This window comes from Triticum dicoccoides, chromosome 7B (genome assembly GCF_002162155.2).
Source record: "Triticum dicoccoides isolate Atlit2015 ecotype Zavitan chromosome 7B, WEW_v2.0, whole genome shotgun sequence".
Lineage (NCBI taxonomy): Eukaryota > Viridiplantae > Streptophyta > Magnoliopsida > Poales > Poaceae > Triticum > Triticum dicoccoides.
The window spans coordinates 695,057,823-695,083,774 of NC_041393.1; the positions used below are offsets into that span (position 1 = coordinate 695,057,823).

Here is a 25,952-nt window from a genome sequence, read left to right on the forward strand (position 1 = left end):
ATATCAGCCAGACGGTCATTGGTATTAGACCAACTTAGGCCAAAAGCCTAAGCTTGGGGGAGTACGTATTTCTCACCGACTTTACATTCATGTTCACACACTAGTCGTCGGTGCTCATACTCTTTCATTGTATTATCCATGCTAGTTTAAATTTCTTTTTCTAGTTTTCTTCTTGTGTGTTTGTTAAACCTTAAGAAAAACCAAAAAAAATTAGTTAGTTTAAATTCCATGCTTGTAGTAGAATTAAAATGAAAACCCAAAAAGATTTCTAGTTTTTCTTCTTACTTTTTGGGAGCTTTTCCGTGTAAATAGTTTTATTTTCTTTTCTTTCTTTTGGGGGTCGAGAAGACTATATGGAAAATTCTTAGTGGCTCTCATATGCATGATTGTTTATTTAATTTAGAGCCTATATTACTTTGTCTTCTCTCCTGAGTTGAATGCTTGCAAATTCCAGCTCAGTCCAATGCACGTGCACTCTTATTATTATACACATCGTTCGGTCGTGTAAGTGAAAGGCAATAATGACGATATATGATGGACTTATTGAGATGAGAAAAGCTGGTATGAACTCGACCTCTCTTGTTTTTGTAAATATGATGATTCATCGTTCCTGAGTCAGCTATTATGAAGTAAACATATTTGCAATGACATTTAGAGATTATAGGTTCTTGTGCCATGCTTGATTAGCTATGAGTTATAATGGTTTACCTTGCGTGCCAACATGCTATTAGAATGATTATGATGTGATATGATGGGATGGTATCCTCCTTTGAATGAATTGAGTGACTCGACTTGGCACATGTTCACGCATGTAGTTGAATGAAATCAACATAGCCTTCACGATACTTATGTTCATGGTGGATTATATCCTACTCATGCTTGTATTCGGTGTGAATTAATTTTAATGCATGTTTACGACTGTTGTCGCTCTCTCAGTTGGTCGCTTCCCAGTCTTTTGCTAGCCTTCACCTGCACTAAGCGGGAATACTTCTTGTGCATCCAAACTCCTTAAACCCCAAAGTTGTTCCATATGAGTCCACCATACCTACCTATATGCGGTATTTACCTGCCGTTCCAAGTAAATTTGTATGTGCCAAACTCCAAACCTTCAAATGAAATTCTGTTTTGTATGCTCGAGCAGCTCATGTTACAACTAGGGCTGCCTATATCTTCCATGGTAGGTGGGTTATTCTCATGAGGAGTGGACTCCGCTCCTCATTCACGAGAAAGGGCCAGTAACCGGGATGCCCAGTCCCATGATCCAAAAAGATCAAAGCAAATCAAAATAATTAAACCAAACTCCCCCAGGGCTGTTGTATGTTGGAGGCACTCGTTTCGAGCAAGCCATGGATTGATGATTGTTGGTGGTTGGGGGAGTATAAACCTTTACCATTCTTTTTGGGAACTGCCTATAATGCATTTAGTATGGAAGATACAGCCATCTCATAGTTGTTGCGTTGACAGCGAAAGTATGCCGCTCAAAATGTTATTCAATCTCTATTTTAAAATCAAGCTCTGGCACCTCTACAATATCTATTTACTTTTTATGTTGAGTCATCACCCTTCTTATTAAAAGCACCCGCTGGAGAGCACACTGTCATTTGCATTCATTACTATTGGTTTATATTGTGTATGACTTGACTGGATCTCTTTTACCATGAATTACAATGTTTAGTCAGTCCTTGATCTTTAAAGGTGCTCTTCATTTATGTTTTGCGGTCTCAGAAAGGGCTAGCGAGATACCATTTTGTTATATCATGTTATGATTATTTTGAGAAAGTGTTGTCATCCGAGTTTTATTATTATGGCTCGCTAGCTGATTATGTTATTGATATGAGTAATTGTGAGAGCTATGTGTTATTGTGAGTATGGTTAGTTCATAATATTTGCTGAAACTTGAATGCTGGCTTTTCATGTTACAACAACAAGAGCAAACAGAGTTTGTAAAAGTTTTTCTTTATCACTTTCAGTTTATCAACTGAATTGCTTGAGGACAAGCAAAGGTTTAAGCTTGGGGGAGTTGATACGTATCCAACGTATCTACTTTTCCAAACACTTTTGCCCTTGTTTTGGACTCTAACTTGCATGATTTGAATGAAACTAACCTGGACTGGCGCTGTTTTCAGCAGAACTGCCATGATGTTGTTTTATGTGTAGAAAAGAAAAGTTCTCGGAATGTCCTAGAAATCCACGGACGCACTTTTTGGAATTAATAAGAATTTTTGGCAAAAGAATTAATGCCAGGGGGCCCACAGGCTGTCCACGAGAGAGGGGGGCGCTCCCCCCCTAGGGCGCGGCCTCCTATCTTGTGGGCCCCCTGGACCTCCACTGACGTCAACTCCAACTCCATATATTCACGTTTGGGGAGAAAAATCAGAGAAAAAGATTCATCGCATTTTACAACACTGAGCCGCCGCCAAGCCCTAATCTCTCTCGGGAGGGCTGATCTAGAGTCCGTTCGGGGCTCCGGAGAGGGGGATTCATCGCCGTCGTCATCATCAACCATCCTCCATCACCAATTTCATGATGTTCACCGTCGTGCGTGAATAATTCCATCGTAGGCTTGCTGGATGGTGATGGGTTGGATGAGATTTACCATGTAATCAAGTTAGTTTTGTTAGGGTTTGATCCCTAGTATCCACTATGTTCTGAGATTGATGTTGCTATGACTTTGCTATGCTTAATGCTTGTCACTAGGGCCCGAGTGCCATGATTTCAGATCTGAACCTATTATGTTTTCATGAATATATGTGTGTTCTTGATCCTATCTTGCAAGTCTATAGTCACCTATTATGTGTTATGATCCGAAAACCCCGAAGTGACAATAATCGGGATACTTCTCGATGATGACTGTAGTTTGAGGAGTTCATGTATTCACTATGTGCTAATGCTTTGTTCCGGTTCTCTATTAAAAGGAGGCCTTAATGTCCCTTAGTTTCCACTAGGACCCCGCTGCAACGGGAGGGTAGGACAAAAGATGTCATACAAGTTCTTTTCCATAAGCACGTATGACTATTTACGGAATACATGCCTACATTACATTGATGAATTGGAGCTAGTTCTATATCACCATATGTTATAACTATTGCATGAGGAATCGCATCCGGCATAATTATCCATCACTGATCCATTGCCTACGAGATTTTCATATATTGTTCTTCGCTTATTTACTTTTTCGTTGCTACTGTTACAACTACTACAAAACCCCCAAAACATTTATCTTTACTTTTGCTACCGTTACTATTATTATCATACCATTTTTTCTATTAAACACTTTGCTGCAAATACTAAGTTATCCAGGTGTGGTTGAATTGACAACTCAACTGCTAATACTCAAGAATATTCTTTGGCTCCCCTTGTGTCGAATCAATAAATTTGGGCTGAATACTTTACCCTCGAAAGCTGTTGCGATCCCCTACACTTGTAGGTTATCAGAATGCATTTGGGTCATCTCGCCTCTTCCACAAAATATAGTAAGGTTACCTCTCACAAATAAGCATAATTGTCACTAGTATTTGTATTCTTTATACATAATAAAAGAATTTGCCAAAGAAAATACTAGTTATTCACTCATACACATGTCAAAAATGCATCAACATACAAGTTATCCATCCATATTCATGTCAAAAGACCACGCATACACCCATATAAATGTCAAAAGATCTATCAAAATACAATCCATATACTGAAAATCGAACTTGCCATTATTAGGAAAAGCTACCAAGGTTAATAACATAATACCATTCCCAAATTGAGACGTTTGTAATAGCTGCAAAGGAATCAAGTCGTTGTTGCATATGTGTGTCCCTACTGCTTGTCACTGCTTGCCCAGCTGTGGCACATAGCCACGCAATGGGCACTATAGTTGGAGCTTTCTCTCACTGGCCGGCGCCACAAAGTCGCTACTGAGGAGTTCACCAGCACATGGCTTGCAAGGTGCGGCCATCCATCATGCTCCAGCTTCACCTTGTGGAGATCCGCCATGACCAAATGTGGGTCATGGGAAAGGAGGCTGAGAGGACCGAGCGGAGCTGGTGGAAGAGATAGATGCATCGACGGAGAGGGAGAGGCGAGGGGGCACATATCGAGAGGGAGAGAGATTTGAGGGAGTAGCGGCACTGGGATAGGGGTTTAGTGATGAGGGTGTTGTGGGGGGTGCCACGTCTTGAGCTTGCGTTGGTTTTCCTTGAAGAGGAAAGGGTGATGCAACAATAGTAGCGTTAAGTATTTCCCTCAGTTTTTGAGAACCAAGGTATCAATCCAGTTGGAGGCTCCTCAAAAGTCCCACGCACCTACACAAACAAACAAAGAACTCGCAACCAACGCAATAAAGGGGTTGTCAATCCCTTCACGGCCACCTGCGAAAGTGAGATCTAATAGAGATAGTATGATAAGATAAATATATTTTTGGTATTTTATAATATAGATGCAAAAAGTAAAGATGCAAATAAAAGTAGATTGAAAGCTTATATGAATAAAAGATAGACCCGGGGGCCATAGGTTTCACTAGTGGCTTCTCCCAAGATAGCATAAGTATTACGGTGGGTGAACAAATTACTGTCGAGCAATTGATAGAAAAGCGAATAATTATGAGATTATCTAGGCATGATCATGTATATAGGCATCATGTCCGTGACAAGTGGACCGACTCCTGCCTGCATCTACTACTATTACTCCACACATCGACCGCTATCCAGCATGCATCTAGAGTATTAAGTTCATAAGAACAGAGTAACGCATTAAGAAAGATGACATGATGTAGAGGGATAAACTCAAGCAATATGATGTAAACCCCATCTTTTTATCCTCGATGGCAACAATACAATACGTGCCTTGCAACCCTTTCTGTCACTGGGTAAGGACACCGCAAGATTGAACCCAAAGCTAAGAACTTCTCCCATGGCAAGAAAGATCAATCTAGTAGGCCAAACCAAACTGATAATTCAAAGAGACATGCAAAGATAACTCAATCATACATAAAAGAATTCAGAGGAGATTCAGATATTTCTCATAGATAAACTTGATCATAAACCCAGAATTCATCGGATCTCGACAAACTCACCGCAAAAAGAGTTTACATCGAATAGAACCCCACAAGAGAGGGGGAGAACATTGTATTGACATCCAAAAAGAGAGAAGAAGCCATCTAGCTAATAACCATGGACTCGAAGGTCTGTGGTAAACTACTCACAACTCATCAGAAGGGCAATGGTGTTGATGTAGAAGCCCTCCGTCACTACAAGAAAAACACTCAATCGTGACCCTCAATTTTGGTCAAAGAATCGTCGTTGTTATCCATTTATGACCTTTTTATGACCATATTTGGATGGTCAACAGTTGGCCGTCAAGAACGAACAAACATGACCTTTTGGATGTTTTGGTCAAAGATTCTATGACCAAAAACATTTGGTCGGTACATCTTTGACTAATTGTTTTCGTCACTAGAGGTCTACTTGAACCATGTAGGATCTGACATGGCTTCAGCCATGTGGCTAAGGTGATGATGTGGCAGCCTTGATGGCATTACCGATGACTGAAAAATAAGGTCACAATTTTCACCAGCCCAGTCCAATAAGGTATCTAAATGAGCGAAGCCCAACAATACAGCCCATTCGTTTTATCCCGTTTCATTTTTGGGCCACATCCAGAGACCGATCCTATCAATTTTAGTCCATTAATTTTGTTAATTTGGCTGAGTCATTATTTTCACATTTTTGTTACACTAGGCATCATAGATTTACCTCAAAAAAAGGCATCATAGATAATTCCAGCCATAAACTAATATTATCAGTAAATTGTTATATTCGTTTCAGCAATAGACATCATAGTGGATACTTCAGGTACATGAATCACATACATAGTTCAATGTTCAACTCCTCTAAAGAGGTACAATACTTATAATGATTTTACACAAAGCCAGAACCACCATGCTTCATGACAACACCACACATAACTACAAATCAGGAAACCATAGCTTCTCATGTTCACTGTCATCCACTTCTGAGTAGCTAGTTCTTCTGGATTGCAGAATATCCTGGCATTAAGAAAGATCACACATGAGTAGAATATGCAGACCACATAGCAATTGAATTGAAACACCTTTGTTGTAAGACGCATATACTATAATAAGAAGGAAACAACTACAATTATGATAAGCCAACCAAAGTGTCATGACAGTACAGTACAGAGGTATTTTTTCACAAGACAACCACCCACTATAGGACAAAGGTTGGACGAAATGTTCTCATTGTAGCTTAACAACTATCATGACAGTACAATAGAGGTTAAAAAGCAAGTATTATTTCCAGATAAAGAATACAAATGCCACCCTGAAATAAAATTTAAAATTCCAATGCGTAGCTACACTTTTCTAGGCGCACATCAAGTATTGACCAAGTTATTAAAGTAAATGAGTATTCAATATAGATTCAACTTTAGGTAACTCATTAGCAGTTGGGGAATTAGAAAAAAGAAATACATTTGCATGATGCACCAGAGGTAAGGGAAAGCATTGCGATACATGTGAATGGCTCAGGTCTTAGGACAAGACACCCTCCATGTTCCATATTGTTTGGCCCAAACATGTCAACGAGTTAATGTGCATGTTCCAGCTGCACAAAATGGTATTGCAGGATTAGCATTCTGTAACATCAAAGGGTAGGTAAAAGTCTTGCCGAGAAAAATATATGTTAGCTTGTTTCCTAGTCTCCAAAAGAACAACCACATACTTAACAGAATGTTATAATTAATAACCCTTGAAAATGTAAATCATAAACCATACAATGATATACGAATTCAAACTTAAAATCTCATTGTCACACTGTGTTGCAGTCAGTAGCAAGAAACGTAAGTGTAGTTGCAATTTTTTGACTATCAAGAGGAGTAACTCATCAAACTAATAAGTATCTCAAAGAATAGAAATGTCGGGTAGGTTCTAGTTTACATGCTCTATTATCAAATAAATACATGGCATTTTGTTGTGGTTACATACTGTTCAATAGGGTATGATTCACATACTAGTGCAATAAATAAATAAATATCACTATACTATGAATATGCTCAGAATAAATGAAGCCATGTGCAGTTTGTTTAGCCAATGTTGTGTTCTGGAAAAATACACAAGGGGGTAGCGAACAAGCATGAATCCTCCAGAATGGGGAAATTAACCACAAAAATATCCAATGTAACAAACTGTTGTGAATTCTCTGTTCATGCATTTTTCCTAGAGGAGAAGGGGAGAGAGTAGTACCTGTTGATGCTGGTAAGCAGACCTGCTAGGTCAGGATTGAGATGCCGGTAAACAGTGCCCAAAGTAAAGAGAGCTCAGCAGCTGTTTGATAAGGACGCAAACTTTCAGTGAGCCAAGTAACATCCTGTGAGCGAAGTAACATGTATGTCCACAGGAAAGACAAAAGGACAATATATGTGATTAAATATATTACTACCTGTTATAGTATCAAATTACTCAGAAGAAATTTTCCACAACTTCACTTTCCATATTTGAGAAAAATATTAAACATTCTATACTACCTATTGGGTGCATCCATAGATACAGACGGAAACCATCAAGTACAACGGTTCAGACCATAAGGTTGTCCAGGCTAACATGACACAAAAAATGGCATATCATAATGTCTCAACAGTATAGAGCATATATGGCATGGACATACCCAATTTTAATTTTTGATGAGTTAATTACAGAATGTCTAATGCACACATATACAAGCAAAAAAATGGTGACTATGCTTCAATGCCTTGGTACTTACGGTGAAAATTCTGATGAAAACAAACTTAGAAAATAAACAATGGGTTGTTATTACCTATAGAATTGGGCAACTAAAACACCTTAAGATTAATGTCGGGTGATTACTGGGTAACTACAGACAGCAGAAACATAGAGCAAGTGACACAAAATGCACTACCAATGTACATCTTGCACATTGACAATTAGGCCACGGAGAAGTACATTAGTACATAGTCAGTTCACAGATAAAACTACTTAGGGCATGTTCTGAGTGGAGTAATTCCATGGGAAAATTGTAGGAACTCAGTTTCCATAGGATTGATTCAATATAGCGTGTTCGGAACACATGATTTATGAATAGTAAAATGCAGGAAAACTGACTGAAGTTCGCATAGAACACTCTCAACTAGCCAAGCTTGTTCTCAGTAATGGGAGTATCAACTTGCTTTCTCTGTAATCAATCAGGATTTTGTTTTTACCATGCATGTTTATGTGTAATTAAACAAAGCAAGACTTTGTCCATCTCAGGTAAGATGCACTATCAAATGCATACTTGCACTACTCATGCATCTCTAGAATTTGTTTGTTTGTACACTAGTTGAAAACAGGTAACACAGTTAAGCAAGTGGCATGAACAACTATCTTACCAGGCTGAAAACAACATAGCAGCAGATTTGAGTTACTACCAGACCCACCAATGATAATTTCCGTCACACGCTGGCACATACAGAGCAACGGATTTGAGTTACTACTGAACCCACCATTGATAAATTATGTCATCGACGCTGGCACCTACAGAGCAGCAGATTTGGCACATTGAAACATCAATTTGGGCAGCCCAAACAACTTCATCAATCGATAGTGTTCAGAAAGAAAAGAAAGAGACCGGCCGATGCTGAAATCAAAAGTGACGATGATAGTAAGGCAGCACCGTCTCGTCGCCACCGACGCCGGGGCAGTTGGAAACGACCCAATCAAGCGTCGCGGCCAACCCAGCCCCTGCTGGTCCAGCGCCAAGCGCAGAGTTCACTGCTCCGGCAGCAACCACACCCGCCCTCCTTGTGACGCGCGTGGTTGGTGCAGCATCGGTTCTTGGTACCCACCGTCGTTGAGGTCTCAACATGGGTTGGTGGTTCTCGCCGCCGTCCTGGTGGCCCACCGGCGCAGCTGCGGGATGGTTAGGCCGGATCCGTGTGTGGATTGGCAAGATCCGTCCAGATCGAGGCTCGACGATGTGGGGTGGGAGGGGAGGGGAGGGGAGGGGATCGTGGAGAGAGTAGAAGGGAGGAGCGGTGCTGGAGGGGATTTGGGAGGAGTTAGGGTTTCAGAACTTTTTATATGACTTGGGTTGGTCTAGTTTCGGGCCTTTGGGCCGGGAAGGTCTCGCGCGCGTAATGCGTTTTGCGGGAAAATACGGTGAGACATATGGCGCGAGCTCAAAAATTGCCGGAGATATTCCCTCCATTCCAATGAATGCATGCATCTTAAATTTTAATTTTAACTACTTCCTCCGTTCCTAAATATAAGTCTTTTTAGATATTTCAATGCGAATTACATACGGATGTATATAGACGTATTTTAGAGTGTAGATTCACTCATTTTACTCTGTATGTAGTCCGTAATTGAATCTTTAGAAAGAATTATATTTAGGAACTGAGGGAGTATAAACTAGAACAGCCAAATATGGGTTATATGTGATAAAAAATTAGCATGAAAGTTCTGAAATATGGGTGGGTTAGGGTTTTTGACTCTCGGGAGAAGCTCCACCGTTGGATGGATGCGTGATGGATGGCTCAGATTGTGTCCAATTTGGTGATCCGCGTGAAAGCTGTTCCTCGCGTCTCATTGGCCGGCTATCTCGCACTTGAATCTCAAAATTTTGGACCCAAAACTTTTAAAAAAATTAAACATAACAACGGCATAGTCTGTCAAAATGATCTCGTTTTTTTCATAAGTGTGCATCTTAGAATGGCAAACAATGCCATAGTTCGAAGGCTTTTATTTTCTTTGCACAAAAAGATGATTTTTCATTTTTCGAATGCATAAAAAGATTTTTTGTGTGAAGAAGCTACCAAATATTTGTTCCAAAATAGCACAACTCCATTTTTCAAAAATATTAGACCACATTTTATGTAAAATTGACCAAATAGTTACATGTCAAAGGCTTTTGATCCACCTCTTATAAAAAACAAATTTCGTCCATTCAGTAGGAAGCGGGGAAAATTTGAACGAAAATTTGTTCAAATGATTTCATATTGTGCACAAGGGTGATTATTGGAATGGCGGACAATGTTGCCTAAGGTAGTTTTCATTTTCTTTGGACGAAAAAATCATTTTCCATTTTTCGAGTGCCCAAAATGATTTTTTTTGTGAAGAACCTACCAAATAATTGTTGCAAATTTGGACCAAAACATTTTTGTAAAATACTAGGTCATATTTAATGCACAATTGACCAAATGGTTGGGTGTCACAAGTTTTGATCCACCTCTGGTGAAAAAGACAAATTTCCGTCGATTTAGTTGGAAGTGGGTCAAATTTGAACTGCAGCTGCCTCATAGTTTGCTGTTTATTTTTTCCAAAAATCATTTCTAGGTACATAAGTACCTATTTAATCAGAGGAACACCAAAAAAATTCCAAGATTCAACAACTAGCTAGGAACGGTCATTCCCGCTGTTTTGACCGCATTTTGAAATGGGCATAAAAAATTCAAAAAAAATCAAAAAATTGTGAAACCTTCATATTGTGTCATTATATGTGGCCAAGTTCCCAGGAAAAATAACAAACTTGTAATACGGAACTTATTTTAAAAAAGTGTTCTCAGAAATGAGCTATCATGCGTGAAGATTCATGGCTTTCAAGCCAAATGATCAATCTTATGGCCAAATCCATGGCATAGTTTGTTCAAATGATCTCATATTGTGCACAAGGGTGCATCTTGAAATGGCAAACAATGTTGCCTAAGGAAGTTTTCATTTTCTTTGCATAGAAAATTCATTTCCCATTTTCCGAGTGCCTGAAATGAGTTTTTTTTATGAAGGACCTACCATATATTTGTTGCAAAATTGGACCAAATCAATTTTATAAAATACTAGGTCATATTTAATGCACAATTGACAAAATGGTTGGGTGTCAAAAGTTTTGATCCACCTCTGGTGAAAAAGACAAATTCCCGCCGATTTAGTTGGAAGCGGGTCAAATTTGAACTGCAGCTGCCTTATAGTTTGCTATTTATTTTTTCCAAAAATCATTTCAGGTTAAATAAGTACCTATTTAATCATAAATACATGGTTTGGTGGCGATACGTCGAGGTTTGGACGGTGGCCGAGGGCCCCAACTCCAGAGCGCGTAAACTCGCATGCCCGCCGCGTGGTCACCGCGTGACTGTGGCATTGTCATGTGTTCTAGGCTGCCTAGGCATGTCTAGTGGGTTGGGCACTCCCCAGGTAGGTGCTAGGAAGAAAATCACAACATAAGATTCTCACGAGGAGACCGATCGATGCTCAAACATGAATAAGCAGCCAAGTGTTTGATTAGCGGTACGGGAAATGCACATGGCTAATGGGTGTGAGTTTTGGTTGAGGATGATCAATAACTAAGAAGACCGTCTTCACAAATTTTCATCTCAAAAGGAGGAGCCTAGGTGGTACTTGCTTTGCAAAGTACCACACTGGACATAAATACGAATGTTGAATCCGGGCTCAAAATAATGAATGGATTGAGCTGGCATTTGTTGGAGGATGGTTATTTGCATAGAGGAAAGCACTATAGAAAATGGATACCATTTGGACATGCCAAAGTGGTACTTCCTTGACAAAGTGTTTTTCTGAACAGAATAGGAAAATGAATATTTTTGAATTATTTTTGAACTACACAAGGAAGGTTTTTTACATATTTGACGAAGATATGACCCAAAGAATTTATGAGATTTTTTTTTGGAATTTTGGGAATGACAGAAATATAGGTTGCTTCACAACCTAGGGCAAAAACTGCCACATGGACATGACACATAGGCAAACCTGATGAGGTGGCGCCTAGTCATAGCAACCCACCACAATTTACAAGGTTATGACCATCTATATTGGTCATCATCAGCTAGAAATAAGGCAGCGGACCTGTGCTATCTGCTTGATGACCATTTCGTATAAGGAAATTACGACCTTTTTGACCAAAATGGTCGTTATTGTTTAGGGTTTGGAGCCCCCCGAACAGCTTTTGACCAATTGGTCTGAAATGGTCATAGATCTATGACCAATTCTTCCAGGGTCACTGACAGAAGGTCACTAGTTGACATATTTCTTGTAGTGCGTGGTCGATTCCCCCTCCGCCGGAGCGCCGGCGAAGGCTCCAAGATGGGATCTCGCGGATACAGAAGGTTACGGCGGTGGAAATTGTTTTTCATTGGCTCCCTGGATGTTCTCGGGGTACGTAGGTATATATAGGAGGAAGAAGTACGTCGGTGGCCGCTCGAGGGGCCCAGGAGACAGGGGGCGCGCCCTCTATCTCCTGGCCACCTCGTTTGCTTCTTGACTTGCACTCCAAGTTCTCCGGATCACGTTCGTTCCAAAAATCACGCTCCCGAAGGTTTCATTCCGTTTGGACTCCATTTGATATTCCTTTTCTTCGAAATACTGAAATAGGCAAAAAAAAAACAGCAATACGGGCTGGGCCTCCGGTTAGTAGGTTAGTCCCAAAAATGATATAAATGTGTAAAATAAAGCCCATAAACATCCAAAACAGGTAATATAATAGCATGGAACAATCAACAATTATAGATACTTTGGAGACGTATCAAGCATCCCCAAGCTTAACTCCTGCTCATCCTCGAGTAGGTAAATGATAAAAACAGAATTTTTGATGTGGAATGCTACCTAGCATAATTCTCAATGTAATTTTCTTTATTGTGGCATGAATGTTCATATCCAAATGATTCAAGATAAAAGCTTATAAAACATAAAAATAATAATGCTTCGAAGCATACTAACAAATAATCATGTCCTATCAACATAGCATAGCCAAAGAAAGCTTATCCCTACAAAATCATATAGTTAGGCCATGCTTCATTTTCATTACACAAAATACTCCCATCATGCACAACCCCGGTTTCAACCAAGCAATTGGTTCATACTTTTTAACGCGCTTCAGCTTTTTCAACTCTTACTCAATACATGAGCGCAAGCCATGGACATATCACTATGGTGGTATATGGTGGTGGTTGTGAGGTCAAAAAGGGAGGAGATAGTCTCACATCAACTAGGCGTATCAACGGGCTATGGAGATGCCCATCAATAGATATCAATGTGAGTGAGTAGGGATTGCCATGCAACGGATGCACTAGAGCTATAAGTATATGAAAGCTCTACAAAAGAAACTAAGTGGGTGTGCATCCAACTCGCTTGCTCACGAAGACCTAGGGCATTTTGAGGAAGCCCGTCATTGGAATATACAAGCCAAGTTCTATAATGAAAAATTCCCACTAGTATATGAAAGTGACAAAATGAGAGACTCTCTATCATGAAGATCTTGGTGCTACTTTGAAGCACAAGTGTGGTAAAATGATAGTAGCATTGTCCCTTCTCTCTATTTCTCTCATTTTTTGTTTGGGCCTTTCTCCTTTTCTTTTTGGCCTCTTTTTTTCGTCCGGAGTCTCATCCCAACTTATGGGGGAATCATAGTCTCCATCATCCTTTCCTCACTTGGGACAATGCTCTAATAATGATGATCATCACACTTTTATTTTTCTTACAACTCAACAATTACAACTCGATACTTAGAACAAAGTATGACTCTATATGAATGCCTCCGGCGATGTACCGGGATATGCAATGAATCATGAGTGACATGTATGAAAGAATTATGAACGGTGGCTTTGCCACAAATAAGATGTCAATTACATGATCATGCTAGCAATATGACAATGATGGAGCGTGTCATAATAAACGGAACAGTGGAAAGTTTCATGGCAATATATCTCGGAATGGCTATGGAAATGCCATGATAGGTAGGTATGGTGGCTGTTTTGAGGAAGGTATATGGTGGGTGTATGATACCGGCGAAAAGTGTGTGGTATTAGAGAGGCTAGCAAAGGTGGAAGGATGGGAAAAAGTGCGTATAATCCATGGACTCAACATTAGTCATAAAGAACTCATATACTTGTTGCAAAAATCTAGAAGTTATCAAAGCAAAGTATTACGCGCATGCTCCTAGGGGGATAGATTCGTAGGAAAAGACCATCGCTCGTCCCCGACCTCCACTCATAAGGAAGAAAATAAATAAATAAATCATGCTCCGAGTTCATCACATAACGGTTCACCATACGTGCATGCTACGGGAATCACAAACTTCAACACAAGTATTCTTTGAATTCACAACTACTTAACTAGCATGACTCTAATATCACCATCTTCATATCTCAAAACAATTATCAAGCATCAAACTTATCTTAGTATTCAACGCACTCAAAAGAAAATTTCACATATCTTGAACACCAAGTATATTAACATTAAGCGAATTATCATGCTATTAACGACTCTCAAAATAATCTAAGTGAAGCATGAGAGATCAATAGTTTCTTTAAAACAAATCCACCACCGTGCTCTAAAAGATATAAGTGAAGCACTAGAGCAAAAATTATCATGCTCAAAAGATATAAGTGCAGCACTATGAGCAAAACTATCAAGCTCAAAAGATATAAGTGAAGCACTATGAGCAAAACTATCAAGCTCAAAAGATATAAGTGAAGCACGTAGAGTATTCTAACAAATTCCAATTCATGTATGGCTATCTCAAAAGGTGTGTACAACAAGTATGATTGTGGTAAACTAACAAGCAAAGACGCAAATAATACAAGACGCTCCAAGCAAAACACATATCATGTGGTGAATAAAAATATAGCTCCAAGTAAATTACCGATGGAAGTGGACGAAAGAGGGGATGCCTTCCGGCGCATCCCCAAGCTTTGTCTTTTTGGTGTCCTTGGATTATCTTGGGGATGCCATGGGCATACCCAAGCTTAGGCTCTTGCCACTCCTTGTTCCATAATCCATCAAAAGAATTCACCCAAAACTTGAAAACTTCACAACACAAAACTCAACAGAAATCTCGTGAGCTCCGTTAGAGAAAGAAAACAAAGAACTACTTAAGGTACTGTAATGAACTCATTCTTTATTTATATTGCTTTTAAACCTACTGTATTCCAACTTCTCTATGGATTATAAACTATTTTACTAGCCATAGATTCATCAAAATAAGCAAACAACACCCGTAAAACAAAATCTGTCAAAAACAGAACAGTCTGTAGCAATCTGTAACTAACACAAACTTCTGGAACTCTAAAAATTCTACCAAAATAGGAAGTCCTGTACAATTTGCTTATTGAACAGCAGCAAAAATAATCAACGCAAAATCACGTTCCTGTGATTTAACAAAATTATATTCGTGCGTGCAAAGTTTCTGTTTTTCAGCAGAAACAAATCAACTATCAACGTAGGTTATCGTATAGGTTCTACTTGGCACAAACACTAATTAAAACATAAAACCACATCCAAACAGAAGGTAGATGGATTATTTATTCCTAAACAGAAGCAAAAACAAAAAACACAAAAATAAAATTGGGTTGCCTCCCAACAAGCGCTATCGTTTAATGCCCCTAGCTAGGCATAAAAGCAAGGATAGATCTAGGTATTGCCATCTATGGTAGGCAATTCTTCAATGAGGCATCTACCTCCTTTAGAATTTTCTTTCTTCCTAGTAATTGTCAAATTTTCAGGCAAAAGATCTAAAAATTCATCTATAGCAAATGGTTCCTTAATGATGGTAAAAAGATTGGGATGAACACTAATAGATTTAAGATCCGCAGTTTCCTTACTAGATGATTCACCCTTATTCTTTGGAACATAAATAATCTTAGTATTTTTAGTAGAAGAACTTGGAGTGTTTTGAACAGAAGAAAAAGCGGTTCCCAAGTTGGTAATGATACCCTCAAGTTTATCGATTCTTGTGGAATCTAGATTTATTTTCTCATTAACTATGGGTTCTTTTTCTTCAATATTTTTCAAAGTCATTCCTACCTTAGATCCATATTGGGTAATTTGATTGTGGATCTTTTTATCAAGATTTTCAATTGATTCAATGGTAGCAACTTTATTTTCAATTGTTTCAAGCCTTTGCATAACATGCTCCAAAGTTAACGTAGTTCCATTAATCAAAAGGGGTGGTGAGCCAAATATATCTATTAAAGCATTATAAGAATCAAAAGTGTGGCTACCCAAGAAATTCCCTCCGGTAATGGTATCAAGGATATATCTATACCAAGGATTAGCACCTACGTAAAAATTGCAAAGAAGAACTGAAGTAGATTGCTTCCTAGTAGATCTATTTTGAGCATTGCAAATTCTATACCAAGCATCTTTTAGATTTTCTCCCTCCCTTTGCTTAAAATTTAGAACTTCATTCTCGGGAGATAACGGAGAAGATATGAGACTAGTCATGACGACAAGTAAGCAAACTAGCACACGAGCAAACAAAAAGGCAACGGGAAAAAGACAAACGGGAAAGAGAGGAGGAGATTGGGAAAGAGAGGGCGAATAAAATGGCAAGGGTGAAGTGGGGGAGAGGAAAACGAGAGGCAAATGGCAAATAATGTAATGTGAGAGATAGGGATTGCGATGGGTACTTGGTATAGTTGACTTGCTTGCGTGAGCCTCCCCGGCAACGGCGCCAGAAATTCTTCTTGCTACCTCTTGAGCATTGGGTTGGATTTCCCCGAAGAGGAGAGGATGATGCAGCAAAGTAGCGTAAGTATTTCCCTCAGTTTTTGAGAACCAAGGTATCAATCCAGTAGGAGACCACGCACAAGTCCCTCGTACCTACACAAAACGATAGCTACTCGCAACCAACGCGATTAGGGGTTATCAATCCCTTCATGGTCACTTACGAGGGTGAAATCTGATAGAGATGATAAATAATATTTTTGGTATTTTTGATAGATAGATGCAAAGTGAAAAGTAAAAAGCAAAGTAAAAGCAAAGCAAGTAATAAAGCGATAGAAATTGATATGATGAGAATAGACCCGGGGGCCATAGGTTTCACTAGTGGCTTCTCTCAAGAGCATAGATTTTCTACGGTGGGTGAACAAATTACTGTTGAGCAATTGATAGAATTGAGCATAGTTATGAGTATATCTAGGCAATGATCATGTATATAGGCATCACGTCCAAGACAAGTAGATCGAAACGATTCTGCATCTACTACTATTACTCCACTCATCGACCGCTATCCAGCATGCATCTAGAGTATTAAGTTAAAAACAGAGTAACGCCTTAAGCAAGATGACATGATGTAGAGGGATAAATTCATGCAATATGATAAAAAAAAACCCATCTTGTTATCCTCGATGGCAACAATACAATACGTGCCTTGCTGCCCCTGCTGTCACTAGGAAAGGACACCGCAAGATTGAACCCAAAGCTAAGCACTTCTCCCATTGCAAGAACTACCAACCTAGTTGGCCAAACCAAAAAGGATAATTCGAAGAGACTTGCAAAGATAACTCAATCATACATAAAAGAATTCAGAGAAGATTCAAATATATTCCATAGATAATACTGGATCATAAACCCACAATTCATCGGTCTCAACAAACACACTGCAAAAAGAAGATTCCATCGAATAGATCTCCACGAGAGAGGGGTAGAACATTGTATTGAGATCCAAAAAGAGAGAAGAAGCCATCTAGCTACTAGCTATGGTCCCGAAGGTCTGAAGTAAACTACTCACACTTCATCGGAGGGGCTATGGTGTTGATGTAGAAGCCCTCCATGGTGGATGCCCCCTCCGGCGAAGCTCCGGAACAGGCCCCAAGATGGGATCTCGTGGATATAGAAGGTTGCGGCGGTGATATTAGGTTTTTGGCTCCTGTTCTGATCGTTTGGGGATACGTAGGTATATATAGGAGGAAGGAGTACGTCGGTGGAGCAATAGGGGGCCCACGAGGTAGGGGGCGCCCAGGGGGGCGCCCTCCACCCTCGTGACCGCCTCTGGCACTTCTTGGAGTAGGGTCCAAGTCTCCTGGATCACGTTCGGTGCGAGAATCACGTTCCCAAAGGTTTCATTCCGTTTGGACTCCGTTTGATATTCCATTTCTTCAAAATACTGAAATAGGCAAAAAACAGCAATTCTGGGCTTGGCCTCCGGTTAATAGGTTAGTCCCAAAAAATAATATAAAAGTGGAAAATAAAGCCCAATATAGTCCAAAACAGTAGATAAAGTAGCATGGAGCAATCAAAAATTATAGATACGTTGGAGACGTATCACTGCACTGGGATAGGGGTTTAGTGATGAGAATGTTGTGGGGGGTGCTACGTCTTCAGCTTGCGTTGGTTTTCCTTGAAGAGAAAAGGGTGATGCAGCAATAGTAGCGTAAGTATTTCCCTCAGTTTTTGAGAACCAATGTATCAATCCAGTAGGAGGCTCCTCAAAAGTCCCACGCACCTACACAAACAAACAAAGAACTTGCAACCAACGCGATAAAGGGGCTGTCAATCCCTTCACGGCCACTTGTGAAAGTGAGATCTAATAGAGATAGTATGATAATATAAATATATTTTTGGTATTTTATAATATAGATGCAATAAGTAAAGATGCAAATAAAAGTAGATTGAAAGCTTATATGATAAAAGATAGACCCGGGGGCCATAGGCTTCACTAGTGGCTTCTCTCAAGATAGCATAAGTATTACGGTGGGTGAACAAATTACTGTCGAGCAATTGATAGAAAAGCGAATAATTATGAGATTATCTAGGCATGATCATGTATATAGGCATCACGTCCGTGACAAGTAGACCGACTACTGCTTGCATCTATTACTATTACTCCTCACATCGACCGCTATCCAGCATGCATCTAGAGTATTAAGTTCATAAGAACGGAGTAACGCATTAAGAAAGATGACATGATGTAGAGGGATAAACTCAAGCAATATGATGTAAACCCCATCTTTTTATCCTCGATGGCAACAATACAATACGTGCCTTGCAGCCCTTTCTGTCACTGGGTAAGGACACCGCAAGATTGAACCCAAAGCTAAGCATTCTCCCATGGCAAGAAAGATCAATCTAGTAGGCCAAACCAAACTGATAATTCGAAGAGACTTGCAAAGATAACTCAATCATACATAAAAGAACTCAGAGGAGATTCAAATATTTCTCATAGATAAACTTGATCATAAATCCACAATTCACCCGATCTCGACAAACACACCGCAAAAAGAGTTTACATCGAATAGATATCCACAAGAGAGGGGGAGAACATTGTATTGAGATCCAAAAAGAGAGAAGAAGCCATCTAGCTAATAACTATGGACCCGAAGGTCTGTGGTAAACTACTCACAACTCATCGGAAGGGCAATGGTGTTGATGTAGAAGCCCTCCCTGGTCGATTTCCCCTCCGGCGAAGGCTCCAAGATGGGATCTCGCGGATACAGAAGGTTACGGCGGTGGAAATTGTTTTTCGTTGGCTCCCTGGATGTTTTCGGGGTACGTAGGTATATATAGGAGGAAGAAGTACGTCGGTGGCCGCTCGAGGGGCCCAGGAGACAGAGAGGCGCGCCCTCCTATCTCCTGGCCGCCTCGTTTGCTTCTTGACTTGCACTCCAAGTTCTCTGGATCACGTTCGCTCCAAAAATCACGCTCCCGAAGGTTTCATTCCGTTTGGACTCCGTTTGATATTCCTTTTCTTCGAAATACTGAAATAGGCAAAAAAAACAGCAATACGGGCTGGGCCTCCGGTTAGTAGGTTAGTCCCAAAAATGATATAAATGTGTAAAATAAAGCCCATAAATATCCAAAAGGGGTAATATAATATCATGAAACAATCAAAAACTATAGATACGTTGGAGACGTATCAGGGGGAGGTGAGAGATGCGAGACCAAGGCGATCTATGTGATTCCACCAAGATGAGGGAGTACATTCCGGATCTTAGGTAAATATCAATAATCCTACACCTACTGCCCTTTTAGGGGCATGTTGCATAATTTTCCCTCACCAATTTGTCCCCCCCCCCCCCCGAATTTTTCTGGGGTGGGCCCCTTCTTCCATCAATTCCTAAACAAGTTAAGTGTCTCTTCGCTTGCTTGTTGTCATTAATTGTGCCTTATTAAAATGACATTCTTGTATTATCTTATTAAAATTCTATGACAAATATACAAGTGGACGGTTCCAGTGATGGAGCAATGTTCCATGTGACGCATCAGCGACGTGGAGTCTCGGCGGCATGGCACGGCGGGGTCTCGGTGACGGATGTGTGACAATGGACGCGCGTAGGGAGGAGGCTTTGTCTTGCGCCGTGTGGGTGCCGGTGGTAGGCCTTTCAAGGTTGATGCGTCAGTACCAGCTCTGAAGATGGATCGGTGAAAGACAGCGGCGGCGACCTCTGAGAGTGCGTCGGACTAGTATGTGCCCCAGACCCGGCATGACGGCTGGGTTGGGGCCCCTAGCTTTAGATCATAGACTTTGATGAGAGGTCTGGGTATTCGGTTTAGACCATCTGCACCCTTCATCAAGTGGATAGGAGTAGCGACAGATGTTGCCTAGATGGTGCCTTCAGATTTATTGATGTTTTACTTTGTGAGGTCTTTATGAATAATTAATAAAGTGATGTATGCATCGCCAAGATGCAAAGAACGGGTGTCATCCTCCTTTTCAAATAAAAATTACAAATATACAGGTTTGTTTGCCCGTGAGGTACTGTTTCTTGTTTTTCTCCCTTGTCAGGGGCAAAGCTGTGTTTGGACTCTGTATGCAAGGCAAAAAAAAATTTGTTTGGACTTTTGGGTTGGTGTTATGCAGATAGATTAGACAGATATTGATATATGGGTGATTATTACATGTATCATTGAGAGGCATGAGAGATCTTTTGGCAGATTTGGGCTAACTAGATCTTTTATAGATATGGATGATGATATGTAATTTATGTATCATTGAGAGGCATGCGAGATGCTAATAGGCACAACTTTGTATATGTATGTTCCTGAGGTGATTATTTTTGGGAGAGCATGCACTAGTTATGTATATTTGTTAGTCTCCATAGGCAATTCTGACATGCCGAAATACTTTTATGCATACTGAATCACTTTTTTATATGTGACATATATTGAATCTGCTTGTCTACATGACCAACTTGTATGTGATATTTAGGGGGCGAAATTGCTTCACGGATGACTATTTCCGCACGAGATGCGAACGATTTTTCCTCCCCAACAGCGCTCCTGTGTGCATGCTTGTTGTTGGCGCTGGCACGGAAGAAGCATAGGCGAACCGAACCTAGCTTAGATGGTTAGGTTTTTATGGTGGAACCAGCACACGAGGGATTAATTTAGTATTTGGCACTGTGGCTCGCATGTTTCTGGATTTAATTTAGTATTTCCAGCGATGTTCGTTCAGTGGGAATAGACGTTCCCGTCGACTACGGAGGCGTTTGTGATGACTTCGTAAATTTCAAGATGATGTGTCGGCTCTGTCTCTCAAAGATGTTCGGAATGGTAGGGTGTGCATGCATTCATAAGGATAAGTGTATGTGTGTATCTATGAGCGTTTGCGTCTATACTGTGTTAAAAAAACACCGTGTTTCTAAAATTGTTTAAATTACTGTCAAAATAAGTTAAATGTGTGTGAATATTTTTTATTTCTTTTGCTTCTATATATTGGCGGAATTCATTAAGATATGACTGAAATAATTAGAATCTGTATGAATCTCTATGTAATGTTTCTAAAATTGGTTGAACTATGATTGCAATTTGTGCGAATATTTATGAAATATGTTTGTAAACATTTTTGTACAATGAATCGTTAAAAATGCACAAATGTGTTTTCTAATGTCACTGAAATAACTGAAAACTTTTGTGTGAAACTTTTTTGGTGAAAATTAGTTTTGTTCTTTTTTTGAAATTTCTGCCAAAATTAGTTTTTAAAAAGCATTTATGTTGAAAGAAATATGAACCACCGGATGTGGTGGTGGGGCGAGTGATGACATATCAACATCGGAGTAACAAGATAAATGAGTTTCAGCCGGTACACTCTATGCGTTGGCGCCATCCGATTGGCTCACGGGGTCTCCGCAGGGCAGCGGAGCTAGCTGTTTAAAATGAACTTCAGCCTACTTGCAAAGACATTATTTCGTTTGTACATATTTGATCTATTTTGTTTGTTTGTGCACTCTCATTATTGTTTATTTTTCCTTTTATTTAAAAAACAGACAGTTGACTACGTCAACTCGGATTGTTCGCTAAAAAACAGGATATCAATCATGCTCGCCGGTGTCGTCATTGCAGTTCTCGGGGCCGAAGTAGACCCTGCTGGCGGCGAGGTCGTACACGAAGCGCGTGCACACTTGCTGCATTGCCCCGATGATGGTGATGTCCGGGCTCGGTGACACGGCGAGGCAAATGTCTTGCTCATGCACTACAAACAACCGATTCGGTGTGAGCACGAGGTCCTGCTCAAAGTGCAGTGTCACCGTGGGCAACTGCGAGAAGTGGGAGTGCATCGCGCGGAAGCAGAGGCCGGAGCTGGTGCGGCGCACCGGCAAACCGAGCCTCCTGCCGTGCTCCGCCAGGGTCTGCTCCAGGACACTGTATGCAGCTTCGATCATCACACTCCGAGACGTCCCGACGTCGATCACGGTCCCGCTGTGCCACTTGCCATCGGCGGTCTGTCGACGCCTGAACACCTCCGCCAGGTTGCCGCCCAGCTGCGTCCCGGCGACGCTGATGCCGCTGAGGCTGACAAAGTAGGAGCTATGCTCGGGGTAGACGATCCTGGTGCTCTTCATGCGCCTCGTGTCCACCGGGATGTCGTTGCCGAACCGGAGGAAGCCGTGCCGGTTCGCCGACCCGGGCACGAAGAGGCAGTAGGAGAAGCGATGTAAGCCGTGCCGTTGGAGTAACACCGGGACGAGCGACGGATACGTCTTGCCCAGGCCGAGGACGCCGGCGAGCACTCCGTGGCTGATGAAACCCGTGCTGCTGTGCGCGCAGCCAATGATGACGGTGGGAAAGACCGCCGGCGCAGATCCCGTGAAGGATAGGGTCTCGTCACCGAGCGCGCCGCTTGCATGTGCGCCACCGGGGTGGATGGGGGTGACGTGGAACTTGCACACGTCGTGCCCCGGGGGCGAACAAAGGCGGTTTGTGGGTGCGAGGTGGCGGAATGACGGCGATGTCCGCGGGTGGAAGGGCGGCGGCACCTGCTGAAACGGGTGTTGGATCGGCGCGCACTGCATCCACGTCAGGCTGCTGGTCATCTCCATCGCGAGGGTGTACGTGCGGCGGCCATGGCCTGTCCCAACAGTGGTGACAACGTTGTACTTCCCTGGGAGAAAGCGTACATGCGGTCGAAGCGCGGTGGTGTCGTGCCCAACTGGCTCCTTCAGATGAAGGAAGCCGTCGTCGTCGACATGGATGGTACTGTTCCAGCCAGGGCTGGGAACCATGCGCAGGCTAAGGCCGCCGTTGAGGCCTGGTGTGGCATCGTCAACAGTGGCGGTGGTGGTGTGCAGGAGCGCCGCAAGTACCAGAGGGAGGAGGAGAGTGTGAGCGGTGAGCTCCATGGATGTATATGTTGTAGAAATGCAAACACATCGACTGGCTAATTAACTTGTGTTGGTCTGTGCATGCAACAATGAGTAAGAGTATGTACCCTTTTGTAGATGGTGAATTGAACTATTGGAGGAGGGTTTGGTACCATTTATTATGAACCAAAAATCTCCGTTGAGATTTGCGTATCCCTTGCATACTTCTATGTAGAGGAGGTTTTGGCTGCATTTATTATGTACCAAAATCCTCTGTTGAAATTTGCATATCCCTTGCACACTTCCATGTAGAGGAGGGTTCGGCTACATTTATTATGAACCAAAAATCATCTGTTGTTATTTGCGTATCCCTCGCACTTCCATGTAGAGAAGGGTTTAGCTGCATTTACTATGAACCAAAAATCCTCTGTTGGGATTTGTGTATCCCTCGCACTTCCATGTAGATGAGGGTTTGGCTGCATTTACTATGAATCGAAAATCTCTAGTTGGGATTTGCATATACTCCTAGTAAATGAGGGTTTGGTTGCATTTAATATGAATCCAAAATACTCCCTCCGTCTCAGTTTACAAGTCCTATGCGTATACCTAGGTTGCCAATTTTATCATCCTAATATAAATTATATAACAAAAAAATATCTTTGGAAAATAGAACATCTGAAGTTTATGTTGGTATATTTTTTGTAATATATGACTTGTATTAGGTTGGTCAAATTGACGACCTAGGGGTACGTGCACGCCCTGTAAACTGAGAGAGAGGTAGTACTTTGTTGAGATTTGCATATCCCTTCCACACCACCATGTACTCCCTCCGTTCCCAAATAATTGTCTTTCTAGCCATCTCAAATGGACTACAATATACGGATGTATGTAGACATGTTTTAGAGTGTAGATTCATTCATTTTGCTCCGTATGTAGTCACTTGTTGAAATCTCTAGAAAGACAATTATTTAGGAACGGAGGGAGTAGAAGAGGATATTTCTACATTTATTAAGAATCAAAGATATCTTGTGGATATTTGCATATCCTTTGGCCTTTGCACACTTTCATGTACTATGAATTACTTTATACTACCTCCTTTCCAGTTTAGGCTAACCATAGTGGGAGTAACTTAGGTTATGCTTATGTGGCATGGAGTTAATGAGAAGAGAAGTGTTTGTGATAATATAATATCTTACGTAACATAACACACCTCAATGCAAAATGAGTCTGCAATATAATAAATGAAGGCTTGCATGACACTACACTTGTGTTACTACCCACTATGATTGTGGTAACTTAAACTAGTAACATGCATATGTTACTAGTCTAAGCTACTACCCACTATGACTAGCCTTATAGGGCTCAATTTATAAATCTCTCCGACCAAGGTAGATGATGAGTGGTGGAATAAATTTCATAATTTGTAAAAATACTTAATTACTAGAATATTTTTTCTTAAAAAGTTATGTTTACCGATGCATTAATTAGAATGCATGTATGCATGACCATTACATAACCAAAAACTTCTACTACCTCTCTCTCAGTTTACAGGGCGTGCACGTACCCCTAGGTCGTCAATTTGACCAACCTAATACAAGTCATATATTACAAAAAATATACCAACATAAACTTCAGATGTTCTATTTTCCAAAGATATAATTTTTTTGTTATATAGTTTATATTAGGATGATAAAATTGGCAACCTAGGTATACGCATAGGACTTGTAAACTGAGACGGAGGGAGTACATGCATTGGTTAGTTTTTTCTTAATCCTTGCATGCAGTGATTTAATGCATCTTGAAATCTGACCATATGATGGTGAAAAGTAGAATTGAGACTTATAAGATGGAAAAACAAATATTTTGAGATGAGTCCTATAAATCGGAAAGGAGGGGGTATCATTTCTGAAACAGATAGAGCCATAAAGGCCCCAAAAGCTTTCATAGACTATGAAAGTATTCGCATTACAAAGCTCAAACAAGGACGTGGAAAAAGAAAATTACAACTCAGTCTCTCACATTTTGAATGGGGACCCCAATATGAGAATAGAAAACATAATTGGGTCCAAATTGCATCTCCGGTCCAGATCCAACCATGCCAATGCTGGGGATGACGCCACTTGGGACAACAGGACCACCGCAAGTGCATCTCCAGCCAGTTCTCCAACAGCTACGCATGCCAGCAAGAGAAAACTGAAGTGACCATCACACTATATCTACACTGCCTCCCTTTTGCTGCATCGACCAGGATGAAGAAAGGGTGCTGGCAAGATGCCAAGGCTTTATTAGGCCGCCCTTTGGCCAGAGGATTCACTGGAGAGGCAATGAACATCGAACATTGACCGTTATGCAGGCGCCGGCTCCATCATGAACACCGAAGAAGAATAATTAGGCAAGAGCACTACAGACTCACAAACTTGCAATGAATGTAATGGGTTAGTCCACAAACTTGCAAAAGGTGATCACCTCATCCCTAGACTTGCAATATATGTGAAGGTTTAGTCTAGAGCCAATCACAAGCTGACAGATGGTGCCACGCTGGCCGTGTCTTGCCACACCGCTCAGGCCGGCTTTTTTTTTATGAAAACGCCCTCCACCTTTATGAAAATCACGCACACGGTATTTTTTCTCATATCTATATATTT

At 41.0% G+C, this 25,952-nt stretch overlaps 1 protein-coding gene and 1 long non-coding RNA gene across 6 annotated transcripts; both read right to left on the reverse strand.

The window, feature by feature from the left end:
* Positions 1-5,773: 5,773 nt before the first annotated feature.
* On the reverse strand, positions 5,774-9,025 carry LOC119342195. 5 transcript variants are annotated; one of them, XR_005165442.1, is made up of 5 exons: positions 8,676-9,025; positions 8,392-8,536; positions 7,250-7,330; positions 6,479-6,611; positions 5,774-6,034 (listed from the first exon to the last, which is right to left on the reverse strand). It is a non-coding gene; the product is annotated as an uncharacterized LOC119342195 (long non-coding RNA). The 5 variants fall into 5 exon arrangements; XR_005165440.1 differs by having other exon boundaries at positions 8,631-9,024; XR_005165443.1 differs by lacking the exon at positions 8,676-9,025 and having other exon boundaries at positions 6,521-6,611; positions 8,392-8,667.
* Positions 9,026-21,899: 12,874 nt separating this feature from the next.
* On the reverse strand, positions 21,900-23,388 carry LOC119341209 (aspartyl protease family protein 2-like). The gene has a single exon (XM_037613075.1). The coding sequence runs from the start codon at positions 23,344-23,346 to the stop codon at positions 22,039-22,041; it is 1,308 nt and encodes a 435-aa protein (XP_037468972.1). The 5' UTR covers positions 23,347-23,388; the 3' UTR covers positions 21,900-22,038.
* Positions 23,389-25,952: the final 2,564 nt, after the last annotated feature.

Coding starts and splice junctions, on each gene's coding strand:
- LOC119341209 (XM_037613075.1), bottom strand. CDS start 23,346: ATGGAGCTCACCGCTCACACTCTCCTCCTCCCTCTGGTACTTGCGGCG.